The sequence below is a fragment of the Lissotriton vulgaris genome, chromosome 2_1 (assembly GCF_964263255.1).
Source record: "Lissotriton vulgaris chromosome 2_1, aLisVul1.2, whole genome shotgun sequence".
Taxonomy (NCBI): domain Eukaryota; kingdom Metazoa; phylum Chordata; class Amphibia; order Caudata; family Salamandridae; genus Lissotriton; species Lissotriton vulgaris.
Window position 1 is genome coordinate 1,546,008,069 of NC_141687.1, and position 22,633 is coordinate 1,546,030,701.

Here is a 22,633-nt window from a genome sequence, read left to right on the forward strand (position 1 = left end):
AGAGTCGTGGACCAGGGTCAGCGGACTCCATAATTCTCGCCTCGGTGCCTACTCTAACCAGGGGTCCCACTCAGCAACTCTGGGCATTAGCTTGCCTAATCTCCACAACGGCCCCATCAACGCCGGGGATGCCTGGCTCCACCTTGGGGACTCCCAGTAGGGACCATCCCACAGGGAAAGCCAGGACGGGTTCCCCAGCTGTATACCGCGCCAGGATACTCCGGTAGTAATTGTGCGCGTTACAAAACAGCTTATAACATAACATCTACTATTCCTATACTCTCCAAAGCTGTTGGGGCTAAAAGGGTATCTGTGGCTGTAATATCGATTGCATCCTTAAGGCATCAATTTTTCCCTCCACCAAGTTTTCTGATCTAATTGGCACCATGACAGACGTTAAATGGTTGGTAATAGATATGGGTCTGGAACTGGGATCCCCCTTGGCCTCAAGTGAGTTATTTACCTTTTGCTTCTGCATGATTTTAATATGTACTACAAATCAGCCAATACTGTTCTACCAAAAAAAGAAAGGTTACTTTGTGGTTGAAATACTCCTTGACCCCTGACTCAAAAGTCAAGAGAGGGCCCAGCCTAGCCTCTTCCAGGCTCGAACAGGCGCAGACAGGCCTGTTCTTGGTCCAGGCACGCACCTGGACACATCCTGCGCCACGGAGAGCACAAACTATTTTTGAAGGGCCCTTTGTCGCTGATGGCTTTTCCCCACCTAGGGCAGCTCTGGACCTTGTGGTCCACAGACCCTTCTCTCCACCAGGTAACAGTAGGTCCCATGTAGAATCATATGTTTGTAATACTGGAACCTCATGAACCAGAATCACTCCAACAGTTACGAGCTGAAGCAGTTGGAGGAGAGCCTTGCAGGAGCTGTTGGTGGTGAAAGGCATTAACTCAATAAGCCCTTGTTGATACTTTATGCAGCACCTTGTTCTGTCAAAGATCACAGCACACCTACAACAAGAGAGGTCTGCATACCAGCATTCCCAAACTCTGAGTCTCGAGTTGCGGTGAACTGAATACTTTTGTTATATCATCTGCAAAACATGTATGTGAAAATGCAAAACAATAGATATACTTGTGTTTTTTTGGACTAGTGACTGAACTGCTATGATTTTTATTCCACACTCACTGTTTATTGCCACGACTGTGGCATTCACCCCAGATTTTGAGTTTCCTGTCTAGAAAGCTCTCAATGAGGTTTAACCTATGTGTCATACATTATAAATTTGTTCACCAACTGTATTACATATCTGTTGGAATACACTGGATGGATGTCAAAGATACGAGTACAAGCAACAATTATGCTCTAGCGGACTTTCACAACTTGGCCTAGCTCTGCTCTACCTTACACACAATTATGTATAGCAGACACTAAAGTACTCACTCACAAACTCGGCGCAGTGCAATATCTCCCACTGATTCCCTCTAAGATGCAGTGACGTGCTTCTGTGACACTCACAGTTGGTGTACCTGATTAGAACCTCACATTTACTCCTGCATGTCCTATATATAACAAGCATTTGCAATGCAATACGTCTCGCATTTACGAGAGCTTGAGCTATTGGCATTGTAAATGACAATGCCTTTTATTTATGTGTTGATTTTTAAAACATAAATAAAAGGTACTGCCATTTACAATGCCAATAGCTTAAACGCTTGCAAATGCGAGACCTATGGCATTGCAAATGCTTGTTTGGTTACTGATCTGAGTTTTAATCAGTAACTAAAATCAAAATATCTAGGTGAGAGCGTTTTTTTTTTAAAGTGGGTGAGGAGAAGCAATAGGACAGGGCAATGTAATGCGAGCAGGAGAGAGGGCATAGGGGTGTGGAAAAACAATGGGCTAGAGAGGAGAATGCGGGTGAGGAGGAGAAAAATTGGGCGAGAAATTAACCTAAAGCGGGCAGGGAGAAGCGCACATGTGTGAACGCATGGATGGGAAGTACACAAAGACAAGTGCTACATCGAGAGGGTGGTGAAAAGCACATGATGACAGAGTCAACATGGAGTACCTCGAAGACAAGTACACGAGGGAGACAGTTTGAAAAAGCATGCATTCTTATGGAGTGCTTATCCAAAAAGAAAAATTTAGTGCAGCAGTGGAAGCATAAAAGCCAGCCAATCAGCCCAGATTATGTGTTGCAACATGGGCTGTCTAGTAAGCAAAACCTTAAATTTGACACTGAAAATGGGTCCTACAGGGGCTCTCTTTTTCTTTATTTCCAATCCTGAAGAAGACGCAAACTACATATTCCCAGGAAAATGCTTCTGCAGTTAGTGCCCTGCTATTACTTTATCAACAACATATCTTGGTAAATCAACAACGAGATATCAAATGTACCGGACCACACCTATTGGTGGAGGTAGTACTGTATGCAAATTATGTATGCTGCCCATGCCAATGAATATACTCAAGGCCACTGGAATTATGCGGCAAGAGAGGGCCAAAACATGCAGCATGGTTGAGTAAATTATGCGTTAATAAAAGGCAAATTATGCAGCATATTGCGATACATTTTGTAACAGTATTACTTCATTATTTAGTCATTTCTACATTTATTAATACTGTCTGGGAATTAGTTGGACCTCATTAGTACCAGTTCAACACAAATATAGCAATAAGCATCAGAAAGGTGACCAGTCCAGCTTTGAAAAGGGCCTTCCACTGTGTGGAAACATATGTTCTTGCATTTTTATTAGCTTTTGAACCATTTGAGCTAGAAACAATATTTTGTGTTTGTTAAAACCTGCAGATTATGTGGTAAATGCGGCATATCTATAATTATGTGAAAATCGCTGCGGGCGTACAATCGCATATTTCCATTGACCTTGAATATACTGTTACAGGGTGGAGAGGTGGAGGGTGTATGGCCTGGCGGTCAGGGCTGCTAACCTTGGAATCTGTGGGCCTCTGGCTTGTCTTAAAATGAAATGATTCTGAGCAAATCACTTTATCTCCCATTGCCTTAAAATGTGAAATGTATTTGTGTATTCTGACTTGATGTACATGATTTGTAGATATTCTCCCTACTTCTCTTGTAATGGCAATTGTGAGTGGTCCAGTGAAAAGGAGCTTAACATGCACATTTGTGTGCTTACCCGCACTAAATTCTGCATGTCGTACTATTTATCGGGCCTTTTTCACAACTTAAATTTCAGCAAGTTTGACCTGCCGAAATTTGTCAGCCGGAAAAAAAATTGATTTTACTTAAAGACCTGTACTTCTGACATACCTTGCAAACAGAGGTATGTACAGATGTAGAACTTTACCTGCACACGTGTAATCAAGCCCAATTTATGAACTTGTCAAGCACCAGATTCAATTTCACATGTATCAGGTAAGGTCCAGGGTTACATAGGCCACGCATCTTATAAATAGTGATTATTCATTTTAGGTCACACCCTCAATTCCACTTCAAGCATTGTCAGTGCCACAGCTTCAGAGATTGAGATCAGTGGTCAGGAAGGAGGGAGTAAAGTTATTCTTGCCTGCATGGAAACGAGAACACTCGGCTGAGAGAAGATGGACTGACTTACAGGAGAGGTTATGGACTGCTCGAAAGACCGGAGCAAGGACACAAGGTTCAGTTACAATCAGTTGCTATGACATTCAACCGACGCCGTCCCAACCAAACCAGCCTTTCAGGAATATTCGTAGATTCCTCTTATGCCAGCCCACCAGTGATTGATTTGTAAAAACAAGAAGCGCCGGGGCTCTCGTCAGGAGGCAGCTTGCACCAGACCATTTCTCCTGTTAGCACCGCCTAAAACTATTAACCATGAAAGTGGGTAAATGATGTGGCATAATGACCAGAGCTGCTGACTTTGGAGCTAGGGAACCAGGCTCGAGTCTCCACACTGGATCAACATCCTGTGAATCTGGGCAGATCACTTACTCTTCCTGTAAATAAATGTGTGCTCAACTGGTGCTCAGGAGAAGAGCTGGTGTTGATGAAAAAGTGCTTGTGCTGAGAACCAGAAACCAAATGCAGTCCAGGCAAAAATGTTCGAACCAGCCCCGCTCTCTTCCTCATATCTCTCTCTTTTCCTCTCTCCTCCGTGTATCCTCTCTGTCACCTAAGCACTTGCTGTGCCTTTTGTAATGACTTGGCGGGCATGGGTGGAAAAATGGCAGACGGAATAAACAGGCAATCAGGCTCTGCCAGAAACCACCAGCTCAAATTAAGCACTGCTGAGTCCGCCTCCTTTTCTGATGGGCAGTGATAAACTGATGTGACAGAAGCCGCCGGTGACCAGGAAACACTCCAGCTGTATGGCATGCAGTCTTTGGGCGCCTGATGTCATGCGACACATTTCAATGGTTGGCCTGTGCGGAACAGCTATCTAAAACCTCGTCTCTTTCAAGATAACAGCACAAGTTTAATGTTTACTACCACGGCTGCAAAAGGCACGAAGTGCCCTCAGTGAAATTTGATCTCAGGGCGCATTTACGAAATGAACGTATTAACTTGTGGCTCAACGACATATCATACAGGAAAGCGCTAATGCTATAGGGCAGGTGGCTAACTGCCGTGCTGAATAGATCTCTGCAAACTAATGGATCACATATTAAAAATACCCGTGGGGAAGATTGAGCCGCTCATCCTTCAGAGGTTCTCACTTGTACCAATACTTTTGATTCCTAAGCACCAAGAGGCAGTTACTGTGGGGTGTGTGCTGCTAACTTTCAGAACACTGAAAGCAGTGTGGTTGTCAGGGGTGACTAAGTAGACAGCAGCTTTGGCACTCATCCTCCTCGCTGCAATTCGTATTTCCACATTTTATCTGCGCCTGTGAACTTGGTGTAAATGAACACCACAATTGCTTTATATGTTGAAACATATCTTTTGTTCTTCTTTTTTTTGTAAACACGTTTTATTGGCATTTGTAAACAAAATGAGCATCACTTTTCAGATTACACCAGGTCGTGTTAGCGACAATCTGTTTTAACATCCATTGATACTCATGTCCCTGAATAACAAGAAAACAAGGAAAAACCCAGGACCCTCCCTCCTCCGTGCCCCTCCCGCCCCTGTCAGTGCGCCTACATCCGATAAGTAAAAACACAGTATCTATGGATACCCTCCATCCATCGTGAACTCCCTTAGTGCCAGGCAGTGTAAAGGGAACAGCTTCCTAAAATATGCTCAGCATCTTGACCACTATCTGTCCTTCTTTCGTCAGTTTCATGCCTATCGGGGTGCTAACGCTTAAGCTAGTTCATTTTCCCCCTCACTCGAACTATCCGCCGGACGCTGGAGCGCTGTCACCAATGCCTCCCATGCTCAGACCGCCTCTAGGGATTTATCATTATCTAAGCGCCTGGCCTGCTGCAGTCGTAGTGTGCCCTCAGCACGCGCCCAGCGCAAGAGATTCGCCTTCCATCTTGAATAACTAGGGCCCAGGTTCGATTTCCAGTGCATGGTAAGTTCCCTCTTGGCCAAAATCAAGCCTAGGTCATAAAATTTGCTAGTAACTTTCGTTCGGGGGGTATGTGGAAACCAGAGCAATAAACAGATTCCCATGTCCGCCTCTATCTGCCGGTCCGTGACAGCATTCAGACAAACCACCACTTCCTTCCAATAATCTTTCAATCCTGCGCATGACCAAAACATATGGGAGAAATCAGCTCCCTCAGCCCCACATCTCGGGCAGTGCGATGTAGCGCCCCCAAAATATAAAACTGGACTAGTTGAAATCTAGCGTTACGAGTACCCTTCCAGGCACGCCGAACCAACTGGGGCCACGTCTTCTCAGGGATGCGTTTTCCGATATCTAATTCCCATTTACCGCGCAAACCATCCAAGGGCAACAAGGTTTCGGCCGATAGCCTCCTATAGAGGCAAGTAACGGCTTTGAAAGCCAGCGTCAACCCCTCAGGAGCGACCACCTCTCGCAGCTAGGTGTCCAGGTAGGTAACCATGTCAGCCCCCTCAACTTTTTCAGGCAGGCCCACCACTCAGATGTTGTTGCGCCAGTTGCGGCCTTCCGAATCCTCGGCCCTCTTCTCCAGCATCTGTACTCTCCTCTGCAAGTCCTCTGCAAGTCCTCTGCAAGTCCTCCAGCGCCTCCAGCTTAACCTCAGTCTGTGTGACCCGGTCTACCAACTTGCCATGATCCGCCCGCAACAGCCCCAAGCCCGTGGACACCTGGGTGATGTCATGGTGCAGGGCTTCTCTCGTGTCGGCTATGGCCTTCAAGATCTGGTCCAACTGGCGCTGCTGCAGCCCCGCCGCGGACTCTCTGGACAGGTCGACATCTCGGTCCCCAGGTTGGTCCCCCACAGCGCCAGGAGGCATCATGCCCGGTTTCTGACGCAGCTTCCCCATAGCGCCGGTCAGCATGCAGTGGGCAATCCCTGTGGCAGCGAAGACTTCCCTCAGGTCGGGTCCACCAGGAGTACCCGCCAACGACTGGAATCCGCACCGAAGGTCTCGAACGCAGTCGTTCCAGCTGCGGCAGTAGGCCCCTCGGTGCCGTGGCAGTTGTCCAATAAGGCGCCAGGCCCCACAGCCGGGCCCGAAATCCCACTCACCAGCACCCCGGTCGCTCAATATGGCAGAGTGTATGCCCAGGCGGGGCCGCCAACCATCGCCATCAGGCAGCCCCCCGCATGCTCCTGGCCAGGGATCAGACTCCCTCACAAGCTCGCTTCCGCCGCCGTCTGCGCTAGGCTCTGGGTCCACGTTTGCCACTGTTCATGTCAGGCTCCGGAGCTCAGCGGCAACAATGGAGGGGGGTGCCCAAGTTCGAAAAGGTGTTTGTTATAAACAAGGGAACCCCATACAGTAGAACCTGGGGTAAAGAGATACTTTTAAAAGAACAATGGTTCGAGGTAGGCCTTATGAGGTCCTTAGAAGAGAGTAGAACAAAAGCGAGTATTTAATAAATCGCTAGGGAGCAAAAAGTAGTAGGTACAGGTAGGAGTTTTTATTTTACTCTTTTTTCTTAAGGATATACATAAATAATTATACTGTATTGCAGGTGCTCAAGTGAATAGTACGGTGCAGGACGTGACATAAGTGATCAAAGTGAACGGACTGTCACACAACAACAACAAGGATAAAAACACAACAATTATATACAATAGAACGAGTGAAATTCCTTGGGTAGGTCGACGGCGTTTCGATCTATATAGCTTTAGATCATCATCAGGACAGATGAGCCTCCTGAAACTGTAAGAATTTCAATTACACTTTGTTTCCTACATGTATGCTTAACTGGCATTCCTACATGTATGCTTTAACTCGCATTGGTTTATGGTGCTCCCGGGAAAATAAGAGTTTAGCATGCACGTGTACTTATATTTTCACATGCGCGTTTGGTGAAGAATTAAAATAAAGGAGGTGTATAGTTTAACCTCACCTTAGTGCGTGGCGCTTATTTAATCAAAAGTTATATATAAGCGCATGCATTATTCGAAGCAATTAATTTATAGCAAATTTAAACTATACCTTGCCGAGGAATTTGGGCAAGGATGGTTTTTGGACAGTACAGCTAATTGGATGTCGCTGTTCTCAAGAGAATCTGCAGGTAATGTAAAATATTTTTAGACATAGGTGAACTTGGTAACTATAATTATATACTAAGGAATTATAGTAATTGGGTTGGTCTAGGATTTAAAAACAGTATCTGGTAATTCTGAGCAAGTTGAAAAAGGGGGGGGTGAAAATTAACCATATTTACTGGCAGGTATAAACACTTACACTGCTGTTAATGAGTTTCTCAGTGAGGTGATTCGAGTAGCGCTTAGTCACTTCTACTTAGACGAGGGTCCTACTTGAACTTGTAGAGTGAGAAAAATAATTAGGACCTTTAAAATGCTGTTAATCATAGCTAGGATAAAGAGGACAGGGCTACTTACTTGGAAAGGTTTAACCGAGTTTAAACAGAATTAGTATAGGGGGGTTCCGTTAGCGCATTCGTCGCTATGGCACTAGGAAGATATTGGCGCCTGAAACTACAAAAAACGTTTTGTCAGTGCGTGGTTAAAATTAATTGAGATTCAGTATTTTAAGCGTGGTCCCGTGGTCGGCGGTACACTTACTTAATCTTGGCAGTTCGGCGTGGCAGGAAAGGGGGGTCCGAGTACCTCTCTCGCAGTTGCTCACAACTGTGTGGACGCCAATGCCTCCATTATTAGCGTGTAGGAATTATTGCGCGCGCAGACACAGTAGTGTGTCGAGACGGAGCATGCGCGGTGAGGACTATTGGGAGCATGCGCCGGGGATTAGTGTTGGACTTGGGCACATGCGTGAAAGGATAATGGGTGTTAATCAATGAATTTACAAACTAGGAGTTCGATATTAGCGCAGGGTTAATCAATGAATTTACAAACTGGGGGTTCGATATTAGCGCGGGGGTATTAATCATTACGGGCCAAAATTAAACCGTTCTAAGTGGAAACTTAATATATTAGTAGAGGCAATAAACATAACCATAAGTAAAACGGTTAAGAACATTTTTTGAAAAGAACATTCAATTGCCGCTTTCATGAAAATGCAGATGCACCTTGGTCAGTAGGAAAACAGAGTACATGGCTTAATGGATTCATAGAAAACTTCACTTGGTGTGTTTCAGGTGCACATGTTCCATTCATCAAGTGAATTGAGTCCTTTCTCAATGGTTTTACAATAAAAAATCCATTTACATTCCAACCGATTTAGTATTGTCTGTTGATTGCCTCCTCTGGCATTTGGCACCAGTTTGTCAATAACCTGCCACCTCATGTCGTTTTCAGAATGTCCCAGTTCGAGGTAGTGTTCCACCAATGGAGCTGTTGTCACTTTACATCGGATCCTGCTCCTGTGTTGGGATATTCTTGTCTTTATCTGTTGAGTCGTCTGTCCGATGTATAGTAGTTTGCATGGGCACTCAATACTGTAAATCACATTTTTTGAATTACAATTTGTGAAAAAATTTAGAGTGTGCTTAAAACTTCCATACTCGAATACTTTAGTGTTGGTGGTGAATTCACATGCCATGCACTTATTACATTTAAAATGCCCTAAGACTCGTGGCAGATTCAATCTGGTTTCAATTGTGTTATGAACGATTGGGTTGCTGGCTGCTCTCACTAGATGGTCTTTCAGGTTACGACCTCTTTTGAATGAAAAAAGGGGGAGCCCGGTGTTTAGTTCTAAAGGATCTAGTACATTCCAATGTTTCTTGATCATTTTCGTGAGTTTGTTGCTAGCTGTATTAAAAGTGGTAACACAGGTAATTTTAGATAAAGTTTTTTTGTGGTGAGGTTCAAGCAAATATTCTCTGTGTGTGTACCAGGCCCTTTTCATGGCCCTTCTTACAAGTTTTCTTGGATAGCCTCTTGCAGTTAGTTTTTTGCAGAGAACTTCTGCTTCAGTGAAAAAATCGTTTTTATATTTGCAATTTCTCCTGATTCTCAGGAATTGACCATAGGGTAATCCATCCCTCAGAGCCCTGGGGTGTGCACTATGGTATTGCAGGAGGGTATTACGTTCCGTTGCTTTACGGAACAGTGTGGTGTACAATTGTTCTTCTTCACATTTAATGGTCACATCTAGGTAGTCGATTTGATTTCTGTTGTATGAGTGGGTGAATTTAAGGTCTGTTTGGTTGGTGTTAAGCCATATACAGAAATTGTCTAGTGATTCTTCATCACCGCTCCAGATCATGAGGACATCATCGATGTATCGATGCCATGATTTTATTTGATTGCGGAAGGGATTTGTGTTATTGAGGATGACGTTAGTTTCTATGTCATCCACGAAAAGAATCGCAAAATTGGGGGCAAAAATCGCCCCCAAGGAAGTGCCCCTACACTGCCTATAGAAGGTGTCTTTGAATAAGAAATAGTTCTTGGTTAGGGCTATTTCCAGAAGGTTTATTATGAATTCTGTGGGGACTTGATGTGGTGCCGGTCGATTGTCCAGATGTTTTTTGATTACGTTAATTCCTTTGTCCTGGGGGATGTTGGTGTATAGTGACTCTATGTCTAGAGTCACTAGGATCTCACTATCGGGATGGAATGGGTGTGACTCAATGAGATTGATCAGGTGTGTAGTATCCTTAACATACGTGGCAGTGTCTTGGACCATGTCTCGGATAAAAAAATCAATATATTTTCCCAGGGGTTCTACAACAGACCCGCATCCTGAGAGTATTGGTCTTCCAGGGGGTCGTTCCGTATCCTTGTGAACTTTAGGCAATGTGTAAAGTAGAGGGGTACGTGGGTTTTTATTATTTAGGAATAAGAATTCATTCTTACTCAGAAATCCTGATTCAAGTGCTTCTTGGGTGACATTAAGGATTGTTTCACTTATATTCTTAATGGGGTTGCCTCTTAGTTGTTCGTAGTGATCTTTGTTATTGATCTGGCGCAAAATTTTATTTTCATAGGATGTGCGGTCTTGGGATGGCTATTCCGCCGCCCTTGTCACATGGTTTTATGACAATATCATTGTTTTGTTTAAGTGTAATCAGGCTATTTCTCTCCTCTTTGCTGATGTTGTAGGGTGTGAATCTATAGCTGTCTTTTATTTTTTCCAGATCGCGTAACACTAAGTGTTCGAAGGTAAGCACTTCTGGAGGCATGGTTCCACTGGATGGACGGAATGTGGAGGGTGGGCGTAAGCCTGTAGTGTCATTCCTATTTGGTCCCTCGCGGTTTTTAAAGAAAGTTTGCAGTCTTACTTTTCTGAAAAATTGCATGATTTCAGCTTGGATATTGAACCAGTTTGGTTTCTCAGCAATTACAAATGATAGACCTCTGCTAAGAAGGGCTATATCTGTTGAATTCAGTTGATGTTGGGACAAATTGAATATTGGTATTGTTTCTGGATTAGTATTAGTTGCTGGTTCCATGTCTAGTATTGGTAGCCCCATTGGTAAAATCTGTTCCTGGTCTGGCGTTCCCCCGGAGGGAAGTTGTATCTGGGTTTGGGTCGTGTCTTCCCTCTCCCTCTCCCCCGAGGAGGGTCTGTGTGCCTCGACTGGCCTCTCCCTAAAAAATGGGGATTTGTACCAGTGGAGGTACCAGGGCCTTCTGAACCCTCCGAGCCTTCTGATTCTGCTGAGGATTCAGAGAATGTTACTGGTGCTCGGTTTCTGAACCGGCCCCACAAACCAGTAGGAACTCTTTGCTGGTCTGGAGGACCCGCAGTGAAATAATCCTCCCGAAGGTACGGGTAGGTTTTTTCTTTATTATATTGGTTGATGTCTTTAGAGACTTTTGTTGTTTTTTTATGATGCTCAAAGCTCTCAAAATCCTTAATAGTGCGGTCTATTTTCTCTAAAGCTGATTTGGCGTCAGCCAGGCTATCCAAATCATGGATTGCTTGTTCTAAAGCTGCAATTTCTTCTAGCTCTTTTTTGCTATGTTCAAGGGCGGTGTCGATGCCCAACACCATCCAGTGGCGTGAGCACGTTTTTCCTATGTGGGAAAAGCCTAGTTTAAATTTAGGGTCTTGGATAAAGATAGCTGGTACGTTACGTACCTGGAGGCCTATTGGGATGACTTCTGCTCTTAAGTAATCTGTTAGCATCCGAGCATGAAGTTCTGTGCGTATATGTTTTTTCTTTAGATGTTCTAGTTGAGCAAGTTTCTCACTGGCTGTGTCTGTGGGGGCCCTAGGGTTGGTTACGGGACCCTTAAACAGCGATGGACCTGCAAGTTTTGTGGCGATATATTCTTCTGTGTAGGTAACGGCTGTATTTGTAGACATTATCTAGATAAGGGGACCGAGTTTTTAATGTTTTGGAGAAAAAACCACTCAAAGAGTGATACCCTTGCAGTGTAGCCACTGCGCATACAATGTTTGTTATAAACAAGGGAACCCCATAGAGTAGAACCTGGGGTAAAGAGATACTTTTAAAAGAACAATGGTTCGAGGTAGGCCTTATGAGGTCCTTAGAAGAGAGTAGAACAAAAGCGAGTATTTAATAAATCGCTAGGGAGCAAAAAGTAGTAGGTACAGGTAGGAGTTTTTATTTTACTCTTTTTTCCTAAGGATATACATAAATAATTATACTGTATTGCAGGTGCTCAAGTGAATAGTACGGTGCAGGACGTGACATAAGTGATCAAAGTGAACGGACTGTCACACAACAACAACAAGGATAAAAACACAACAATTATATACAATAGAACGAGTGAAATTCCTTGGGTAGGTCGACGGCGTTTCGATCTATATAGCTTTAGATCATCATCAGGACAGATGAGCCTCCTGAAACTGTAAGAATTTCAATTACACTTTGTTTCCTACATGTATGCTTAACTGGCATTCCTACATGTATGCTTTAACTCGCATTGGTTTATGGTGCTCCCTGGAAAATAAGAGTTTAGCATGCACGTGTACTTATATTTTCACATGCGCGTTTGGTGAAGAATTAAAATTAAGGAGGTGTATAGTTTAACCTCACCTTAGTGCGTGGTGCTTATTTAATCAAAAGTTTTATATAAGCGCATGCATTATTCGAAGCAATTAATTTATAGCAAATTTAAACTATACCTTGCCGAGGAATTTGGGCAAGGATGGTTTTTGGACAGTACAGCTGATTGGATGTCGCTGTTCTCAAGAGAATCTGCAGGTAATGTAAAATATTTTTAGACATAGGTGAACTTGGTAACTATAATTATATACTAAGGAATTATAGTAATTGGGTTGGTCTAGGATTTAAAAACAGTATCTGGTAATTCTGAGCAAGTTGAAAAAGGACATGAGGTGGCAGGTTATTGACAAACTGGTGCCAAATGCCAGAGGAGGCAATCAACAGACAATACTAAATCGGTTGGAATGTAAATGGATTTTTTATTGTAAAACCATTGAGAAAGGACTCAATTCACTTGATGAATGGAACATGTGCACCTGAAACACACCAAGTGAAGTTTTCTATGAATCCATTAAGCCATGTACTCTGTTTTCCTACTGACCAAGGTGCATCTGCATTTTCATGAAAGCAGCAATTGAATGTTCTTTTCAAAAAATGTTCTTAACAGTTTTACTTATGGTCATGTTTATTGCCTCTACTAATATATTAAGTTTCCACTTAGAACGGTCTAATTTTGGCCCATAATGATTAATACCCCCGCGCTAATATCGAACCCCCAGTTTGTAAATTCATTGATTAACCCCGCGCTAATATCGAACTCCTAGTTTGTAAATTTATTGATTAACACCCATTATCCTTTCACGCATGTGCCCAAGTCCAACACTAATCCCCGGCGCATGCTCCCAATAGTCCTCACCGCGCATGCTCCGTCTCGACACACTACTGTGTCTGCGCGCGCAATAATTCCTACACGCTAATAATGGAGGCATTGGCGTCCACACAGTTGTGAGCAACTGCGAGAGAGGTACTCGGACCCTCCTTTCCTGCCACGCCGAACTGCCAAGATTAAGTAAGTGTACCGCCGACCACGGGACCATGCTTAAAATACTGAATCTCAATTAATTTTAACCACGCACTGACAAAACGTTTTTTGTAGTTTCAGGCACCAATATCTTCCTAGTGCCATAGCGACGAATGCGCTAACGGAACCCCCCTATACTAATTCTGTTTAAACTCGGTTAAACCTTTCCAAGTAAGTAGCCCTGTCCTCTTTATCCTAGCTGTGATTAACAGCATTTTAAAGGTCCTAATTATTTTTCTCACTCTACAAGTTCAAGTAGGACCCTCATCTAAGTAGAAGTGACTGAGCGCTACTCGAATCACCTCACTGAGAAACTCATTAACAGCAGTGTAAGTGTTTATACCTGCCAGTAAATATGGTTAATTTTCACCCCCCCCTTTTTCAACTTGCTCAGAATTACCAGATACTGTTTTTAAATCCTAGACCAACCCAATTACTATAATTCCTTAGTATATAATTATAGTTACCAAGTTCACCTATGTCTAAAAATATTTTACATTACCTGCAGATTCTCTTGAGAACAGCGACATCCAATCAGCTGTACTGTCCAAAAACCATCCTTGCCCAAATTCCTCGGCAAGGTATAGTTTAAATTTGCTATAAATTAATTGCTTCGAATAATGCATGCGCTTATATATAACTTTTGATTAAATAAGCGCCACGCACTAAGGTGAGGTTAAACTATACACCTCCTTTATTTTAATTCTTCACCAAACGCGCATGTGAAAATATAAGTACACGTGCATGCTAAACTCTTATTTTCCCGGGAGCACCATAAACCAATGCGAGTTAAAGCATACATGTAGGAATGCCAGTTAAGCATACATGTAGGAAACAAAGTGTAATTGAAATTCTTACAGTTTCAGGAGGCTCATCTGTCCTGATGATGATCTAAAGCTATATAGATCGAAACGCCGTCGACCTACCCAAGGAATTTCACTCGTTCTATTGTATATAATTGTTGTGTTTTTATCCTTGTTGTTGTTGTGTGACAGTCCGTTCACTTTGATCACTTATGTCACGTCCTGCACCGTACTATTCACTTGAGCACCTGTAATACAGTATAATTATTTATGTATATCCTTAAGAAAAAAGAGTAAAATAAAAACTCCTACCTGTACCTACTACTTTTTGCTCCCTAGCGATTTATTAAATACTCGCTTTTGTTCTACTCTCTTCTAAGGACCTCATAAGGCCTACCTCGAACCATTGTTCTTTTAAAAGCAAGTTCGAAAAGGAGCGTCAAATTCGCTCTCCAAATGGATCTGTGTCCACACTGCAAGAAGGGGGGCCCGCATGCAGCTACTCGCCATCCACCCGTACTGTCAAGGCCAGGGCAACCCGGACGTTCAGGGGTCCCACCACAGCACAACCGGCCGTCGCCTCCACGTTGTGCGAACCGGGTCCACAGATCGTCCAGGCCCCCGGGGCCCTCCGCAATCGCCGGGGAATCCGCAGGCCGCGCGGCCTACCTCATTGCTTGTGTCCCCTGTCGGTGGGGAAAGGCGTTTTCCCAGTGCCGCCAAGCCCCCAGGGGGGCACCGCCGATGTTTCCAAAGGCCCCAGGGTCCCGCCTTCCTCTGGCGCAGAAATCCCGGTTCGGCTCCGGAGCTCCGGTTCCGCTGTGGAGTGCGGCCGGCCAACCCTCGCCGCGACTCGGCCTGCCGATCACGCAAGGCCGGGGATGAGCTCGACCGCCCAGGCCACAAGCAAATGGCCGTCACCGCAGAGTGAGCTTCCCGGGAGCTCGGCGTATCGCCGCCGTTCATCGCTCAGGGCCGCTCTCCGAGGCTCACACAGGGGGAGGTGGTTAGCAGCTGGCCTCCAGGGACATCAGGGCAAAGGCCCTCAGGATAACAGGGGAGGTGGGCACGGAGCTTCGTGCTCACGTGTCCATTCTTGTTGGTGGCCGAGCCACGCCCATGTTGAAACATGTCTTATGAACAGAGTAGTCTTTTCTATGTATCATGGCAATGCAATAAATTGTGTGGGGGGGGCCTTTCCTCATGTACTGAACAACAGCAGATCTTCACCAGAGCAGCGCTTGTGCACGGACTCTAGGCTCGACATAAGAAATTGATTCACCAACTGTAGTACATGGATGGGAAGGACTCCATACAATGCATGTATTCGATCTACCCTCGCATATTAAAATATATTCACCAAATATATTACAAGCCTGTTACATAATACATATGAAACAACAAAAGAAGAGAGGTCTGGTCAGTCACAAGGCTGCCAGGAATATGGTAGAAAAAGTGAAAAAAGGAAAAGTGAAAAAGTGCTTAAAAATTAGAAGAGCAAATGCTCATTCCGCTTCTCAACCTGCAAGAATCCTCGAAACCGGACCCCGACGATGATCGTCGGGGTCCGGTTTCGAGGATTCTTGCAGGTTGAGAAGCGGGTTGTGAGCGCTGAGGGCGATGTGCCAGGCGCGCTCCAATCCTCCTCCCGAGACCCATGGTGCTAGTAGCGCCCTGTTTTAAAGTGCTGATACACCCCTGAATTTGGGGCTTTTTTGGAATGAGCATTTGCTCTTCTAATTTTTAAGCACTTTTTCACTTTTCCTTTTTTCACTTTCACGTCCCCAGGTCAGGGTGGACTATTAGAGTGTCCATACCGCCGGGGTATAGTCCTGAAGAATGCCTTGGTGAATACATACCACAAGCACGGCAGAAACATGTTGACTGATTAATTTTAAACTAGTGGTATTTAGCTGAATTTAACCAAATCCTAACAACCTTGGCACTTAAATTCAGACACATATACCACCCACACGTGTCTTAGGGATCACTCATTAAAAGTTTTTTTGATACCCTGTTAGGCACTTTTAATTTTCTATTTTTCACAACACGTCCTCCCCACACGACCAGCTCCGCAGTCTTTCTGGCGTCGCAGCACACCGAAGAGACACTCGGTCTCTTCGGTGGGGCCCGATGATGAAGCATGACACTGACCAGGTCGGTGTGTGAGGGCTTTCCTACTCAATCAGAGTAACTGTGTACAAAAAAAACCCTCTTATCTCTTTGCTCCATATTCCTGGCAGCCTTGTGACTGACCAGACCTCTCTTCTTTTGTTGTTTGATACTTAACCGGGGATTAAGAGAGTGTCCTTGATTCTCCCTACCTCTCTCTTTGTTGACATACATAATACATATGTACAGTCTCATTGTCAAGTAATTTTTAAAATGATTGTACACATAACTTAACACAGCTGTATTTAAGTTTTAAAGTCTTCATTGATAAACATGTATTTTCTAAAAACGTGAAAAAGTAAAAAAAGAATGCAAAAAACATTTCAAGTAGGGCTTTTCAAAAAATGTAGTTAACTTTCACATAATTATAGATATGCCATTAACTTAAATCTTTCTAGTATAGACTTACCATGTGGATGTGAGTAAAGTCTCTGAAACCCAATTCTGCATACTGAATTGCAGAACTGGGCAGGCACTTGATGATACAGTGTAGAAATAACACTTTTTTGTCTTTTTGATCCAATGTAATCTTTTTTGGATTGGTAGATGGTCTTTAGGAGAGGATTTTGTATTTGCTCCATCTACAAAACAAAATGTTTTAGGTAACGGATCAAAACTGAATGTTTTAGGTAACGGATCAAAAATATTTTAATTTACTATGGCACACAAAGAACCGTTAGAAGGTTCAGGCATACATGAAATACATCAACAAGTAAAAATCAGTATTTTCACTTCAGATAAATGTTCAAAGTCATCTCAATCTTAAACAATCAAACTTTTGCCAAATCAAGTGATAACTGCTGATTAATTTACTTCAGTCAAGGGCACAATTCCTTACGTAAATATGCATTCACACTTACCAAACCACATACCAAATGCAGTTATAAATGTTTTTTGCTGTTGTTAGTGAATCATGATCCTAGATAAATCGGCGGCCAAAAAGGCTACTGGAACTCATTGCGATTTCCCCAATAACTCCATTGGCAGATATAGGGGTCAGAATTAATGATTCCAGTTTGTAAGGCCACAGGAGGTAACAGGGAAACGGAGTTAAACTCCTTACAACAGGTAATAACCTGCCGGCGTCTCTTGCAGAGGTTGGGTCAGTTTCTGGGAGTTTATCGTTTACATCTCCCAGCACTGCTAAGCAGGTGGTAAATGGGAGCCGAGGGCCACAGCAGGTTGCTGTGTGGAAGCCATGGGGTGAGTGAGGAGGGCGGCTGGAGGAAGGGCAGGCTTCAGGGCTGCTGAAAAGAGCACGACAGAGAAGCTCTTGTCTTTTACCGGGCTCATTTTGGCATATGGTAAAACCCTGTCCAAGTATTCCCACACCTAAGAGGACCCATGAGGACACTACAGTGGTCAACTCTTAAGGAGGGCAAATGTTAGTTCTGATAGGGCCTGCAAAGTTGCCCCTTAATATCTGCTATGTTCGTCAGCTGTGGCGTCTGCACAAAGGGAAGGATGTGAGGAACGTTTGACTCCAAAACAGCAAGGCAACAGTATTCAAATCATGCTTTGAAAAGGGGTGTTGTGTGCTGCCTGGAACTCAGATGCTCCCTATTGGGTAAACCACAAGAGGTAATTAAGTAGTGTGAGGGAGTTTTGCATATTTATTTATTTATAAAGTTTTATTTAACCAAAATGTGCATTATCAAACTTTACTTCACAAGTTTACACTGACATGGAGGTATAGCCTTTGAAACAATTTTGATACGACTCTTAAAAGTGTGCTTTCTTAGCTTTTGCTAACTAGGCCTCTATTAGGTTTCAATGCCATCTTGTGCGAAATGGATGTCACATTCACTGTTGATTATTTCTGCTGCACACATTCAAGCTAATCATGTTTGTTTATTTCTGAATGACACTGCTCTTGAAGAAGTCTATAGCATGGACTCACTAATGAAACATATTTCCAAGGATCTTCTGCTTGCACGCAGTATTACATTCATTTCAATGGTTCACTGTTCTTTATGTAACTGGTTTGTTCCGACACGAAGACATTAGGTCAGAAGCTCCGAATCAATATTCATGTAGTGGGTTAGTGCTTAGCTGGTAATGCACGTGTGGCGATTTTTAAAAGGTGAATCTGAGTTGTTGAAAATGTATTTCTTTGATCGCACTACAATTATTCTGCCGTTTTCATGCTGTTCTACTGAGAAATTTCCAATACAAACCCTTCAATTTAAGGGTGGGGCAGAACTTCTTACCTATGCTACTAGAGACCTGTTCGGGGTCAATCGGAAGATGCTCTCGTACAGCACCTCCCACTTCCGCCTTCGCCTCGCTGGGAGCAGCAAACGACGAATATCGCACTGGTTAATCAGCATGTAGGACCTTGGACTGAGCTGGAACTAGGGGCGGATTGGCAAGGCGGGCATTCGGGAATGGGCCGAAGGGCCAGTGCCTCAGTGCCCTCTGTGGGTCGTCTTTTTTCTCCCCTGTCCCAGTCCACAGAGAGTGGACTAGGAAAGGGGAGAAAAAAAAACGGCCCACAGAGGGCACGGAGACAGAGAAAATGAAAGCAGCCTCGCTGTGCGGCCAGACAGCGATTGTCAGCTGTGGGCTCTCCTTCACCCCTGCCCTGCCAAGCAATCAAGCTGAGGCTGGGCTGGGGAGGGGCGATTGTTTGGAATAACCGGCCTCCCTGGTGGCCAGGTGTTTCTCAGGCCTTTGAGCGATTTGCACCTCGGCCCCCTGGCGCCCATGCAGCCCAGAAACAGTGTTAGTTTTAACACCTCGCCCACATCCCTTCACATTCAGGGCATAGTGGGCGAGGAAGAATGGGTCTTGCTGTGGGGGCCTGGTGATGTTTGAAATTTTTTTGTTTTATTTATTTATTTATTTATTTATGCGATTTTATATAGCGCGTACTTTACCCGAAGGTGTCAGTGCGCTTCACACTAGGAACAGCAATAATACATGAGGAGAAAATTATAAGTGGACAAATTACAAAAGCAAACGTTAAGTTACATGAATCATAAGTGACAATAGTGAGCAACCAAAATACAAGAGGAGCAAACGATACATTACAGGAGGAAAAAGTGATATGTGTGCAAGTTACAAAAGCGTACAAAATACAAGTAGAGGTATAATACTGCAATTAATGGCAGACACTCCAGCACAAGAACAAACGTTACGTAGGCAATGGTGGCACTTGTGCAAGTATCTAAAGCAAACAAAAGTGAGAGGTAGCAAACAGTGTGTTACAAGAGAAAAGTGACGTGTGCAAGTTACAAAAGGGTACCATACACAGGTACAAGGGTAATACTACAGTAAATGGTAAATACTCAAACTGCCAGAACACACTGGGAATACACTTCCCATGCACCAGCTTCACCTCAGCCTCCCCCCTGGCTACTTGGCTACCTTGGATGACCCAGAAAGCTGTGCTTTGTGCTCCCCTGCCAGGACATTTTCCCAAGGCCTGGAGGGTTGATTAATTTACTAATTGCAGGGGCCTTACCTCTGTTCATGTGCTCCTGAGGTGAAGGTCTGGGGAGGGCTGAGTAGGTTAGTAATAGCAGGGGCGTTGCTGCTTTTCAGGTGCTCTTGTGCTGGAGGACTGGAATATTTTGTGACAAAAAGGGGCCTTGCTATTTTTTTTAGTTTCTCAGCATGTAGGCCATTGTCACCTTGGCCCTGTGTCCTGTGCAAGAACAGTATCCTCCCACTTTCATTCTTTGTCTGTGCAAATGGTGTTTCATGAAAGGGCACGCCCCTTGAATGTGGGCCACGCCCCTTAAATATGGGCCACGCCTCTTGAATGTGGGCCACTTTTTTCGTCAGTGCCCGGGCCGAATTGTGATCCCAATCCGACCCTGGCCGGAACCCACCTCACAGCGGAGAAGGTGGGGACAGCGAAGCAGTGGCCGCGGGAGACGCGAGCCACGAGTAAAAATCGGATGGGAGTGCCCAGCCGCACCACAGCCGTGAGGGCTCAGTAAGTGCCTCCATCCACCTTAAGGGCCATGTGGAAGCCAATGAAGTAGGTGAAGTGAGCTGTTGAGGGTCTAAATCGTGTACCGAGAGCTCCTTGTAAAAGCACAAAACTAAAATAAGGCTCAAGTGGCAAAGTGGTCATTAATTGTTTGGAGTTAACAGAATGGGGAAGTAGCGGCAGAGAAGTTGTGGAGGTGAGAGCGGATGACCACTGAACAGAGGTAAGTGGATTAATGTTTTATAGCCTACGAAATATTCCCTGTAAAAGGAAGTAAGGAGAAGATTAGTAGGCATATGCGGTGTTGGGCTCTAGAGTTCCCATAGTTTATCACTCAAACTTAAGGTACCAAAGAAGAAGAATACTCCAGCGTTGTTTTACACTTAGAGGAAGGAATTCAGGGACGAAGGGACTCTAAGAGAAAGGAAAAGTGATGGCCTTAGGGAAATCTATATCCCGGAAAGTCCAAAAAAACTCTAAGAAACCAGGAAATAAAAGTCCGGGAATGGAAGATTCGACCGAATTACCAAAAGGAATGAGTGAGGGGAATGGCAGCAAGGCAGCACCAACAGGAAGCAAAAAACTAGTAAAAGGAAACACTCAATCACTGAATTTAACCCCACAGTCAGGGATGACGTCTGTAAAGTCAGTGGGTTTAAAAAGAGTATCAGCAGTATCGAAGTCCATTAAGGACTTTTTAGGGAAACATTTCAAAGGGAAGGAGACACCTGAGAAGGAGCAGAACGTTGTAGAGACTCCGCTAATCTTAGAGGATCCGGCAGCTCTAAGTTTGGAATTTCTGAATCAAATGAACTTTAACATCGCAGAGATCTCTATGGAACCACGTTTATCCTCCTCGTCTAGGTTATTTCGGTCACTGTTTGGTCATGACATAGAGGCAGAGGTGGTGGAGGAAGAAGGAGCCCCTCTAAGTAAATCCTTGTGTGAGGAAGACTAATCAAAGAAAAGACTGTTCCAATGCAAAAGGATGTCTGTAAAATTCCTATGTTGTTCGAACTGATTTAACATGTCCATCTTTGCATAGCCTGGAGTTTACGGGATCCTCCAGTGTATCTAAATTAGAGGTTATGCTGATGCTCCAGAAAACCCTGCAGGGTATTTTAGAGGTTTCAGTTTTGAATAATGAAATTCTAAAAACCCAAAGTAAGCAGTTTAAGAATATGATTGGGGAGCTGACACAAATTAAAGGTCTAATGCCCTTGTTAGTAAGGCCTGTAGAAGTCCATCAGTAAACAAAAGTTGGTGGGGAGGAAGAAGATGCAAGGAATAGCCAATCACAGAAGGATGAACCAACGGTGTGTATGTATATGTATGTGTATATATATATATATATATATATATATATATATATATATATATATATATATATATATATATATATATATATATATATATATATATATATATATATATATATATATATATATATATATATATATATATATATATATATATATCACGTTGCCCTATGATTATAAAAAAATGCGGGGAAAGGAGGTATAATGCAAATGCTACTTACCAGTATGCATCTGTTCTTGGCATGTAGGGCTGCTGACATTCATATCTGTGCATAGATCGCCGCCTAGTGTTGGGTCCGGATGATTGCACATTGTTGTCCTGGAAGAGTCTTCGAAGTATCACGAGATAGGTGGCTCCTCCCCTGGACTACAGTGCGCATGGGCATCGCCTCCATCCCCAGATTGTTTTTAGCCATTGGCAGAGATGGAGTGAAGTATGTGAGTGATGACCATGCTTTGAGCATATATATATATATGAAGACTGCAGCTGCTACAGGCGCCGGGGAGGAGGGTGGGCGATATGAATGTCAGCAGCCCTACATGCCAAGAACAGATGCATACTGGTAAGTAGCATTTGCAGTTCAAGGCATGTGGGCTGCTGAATTCATATCTGTGCATAGAATACATAGCAGTCCCTCCATTAGCGGCTGCAGCCCGTGCCAGCTGCAGCAGTCTGAAAAAGTGTCTTGAGAACAGCCTGACCAACAGCTGCCTGCTGTTTGGAGTGCACGCCTACACAGTAATGTTTAGTGAAAGTATGTGTGGTAGACCATGTGGCTGCTCTACAAATGTCTTCTAAGGGAATGTTACCTAGGAAAGCCATAGAGGCCCCCAACTTCCTGGTGGAGTGGGCTCTTGGTGGGATAGTGAGAGTGCGCTTAGCTTTAGCGTAACAGATTTGAATGCATTTCACAATCCACCTAGCGATCCCAGCTTTGGAGATAGCGTTTCCCTTGTGGTGTGAGGCAAAAGCAACGAAAAGCTGCTTGGTTTT

At 44.0% G+C, this 22,633-nt stretch overlaps 1 protein-coding gene and 1 long non-coding RNA gene across 3 annotated transcripts in view; one reads left to right on the forward strand and one right to left on the reverse strand.

Annotated features, from left to right (window-relative positions):
• The window catches only part of PARP9 (poly(ADP-ribose) polymerase family member 9), a 614,444-nt gene that overhangs the window by 61,308 nt on the left and 530,503 nt on the right, over positions 1–22,633 (reverse strand). The window contains exon 9 of the mRNA XM_086957420.1: positions 16,790–16,961. Coding sequence (XP_086813546.1) covers positions 16,790–16,961 — 172 coding nt within the window. The remainder of the gene's footprint in view (positions 1–16,789; positions 16,962–22,633) is intronic.
• Positions 1–22,633, forward strand: part of LOC147732879 (uncharacterized) — a 140,429-nt gene that overhangs the window by 33,938 nt on the left and 83,858 nt on the right. The gene's annotated exons all lie outside the window — the stretch shown is intronic.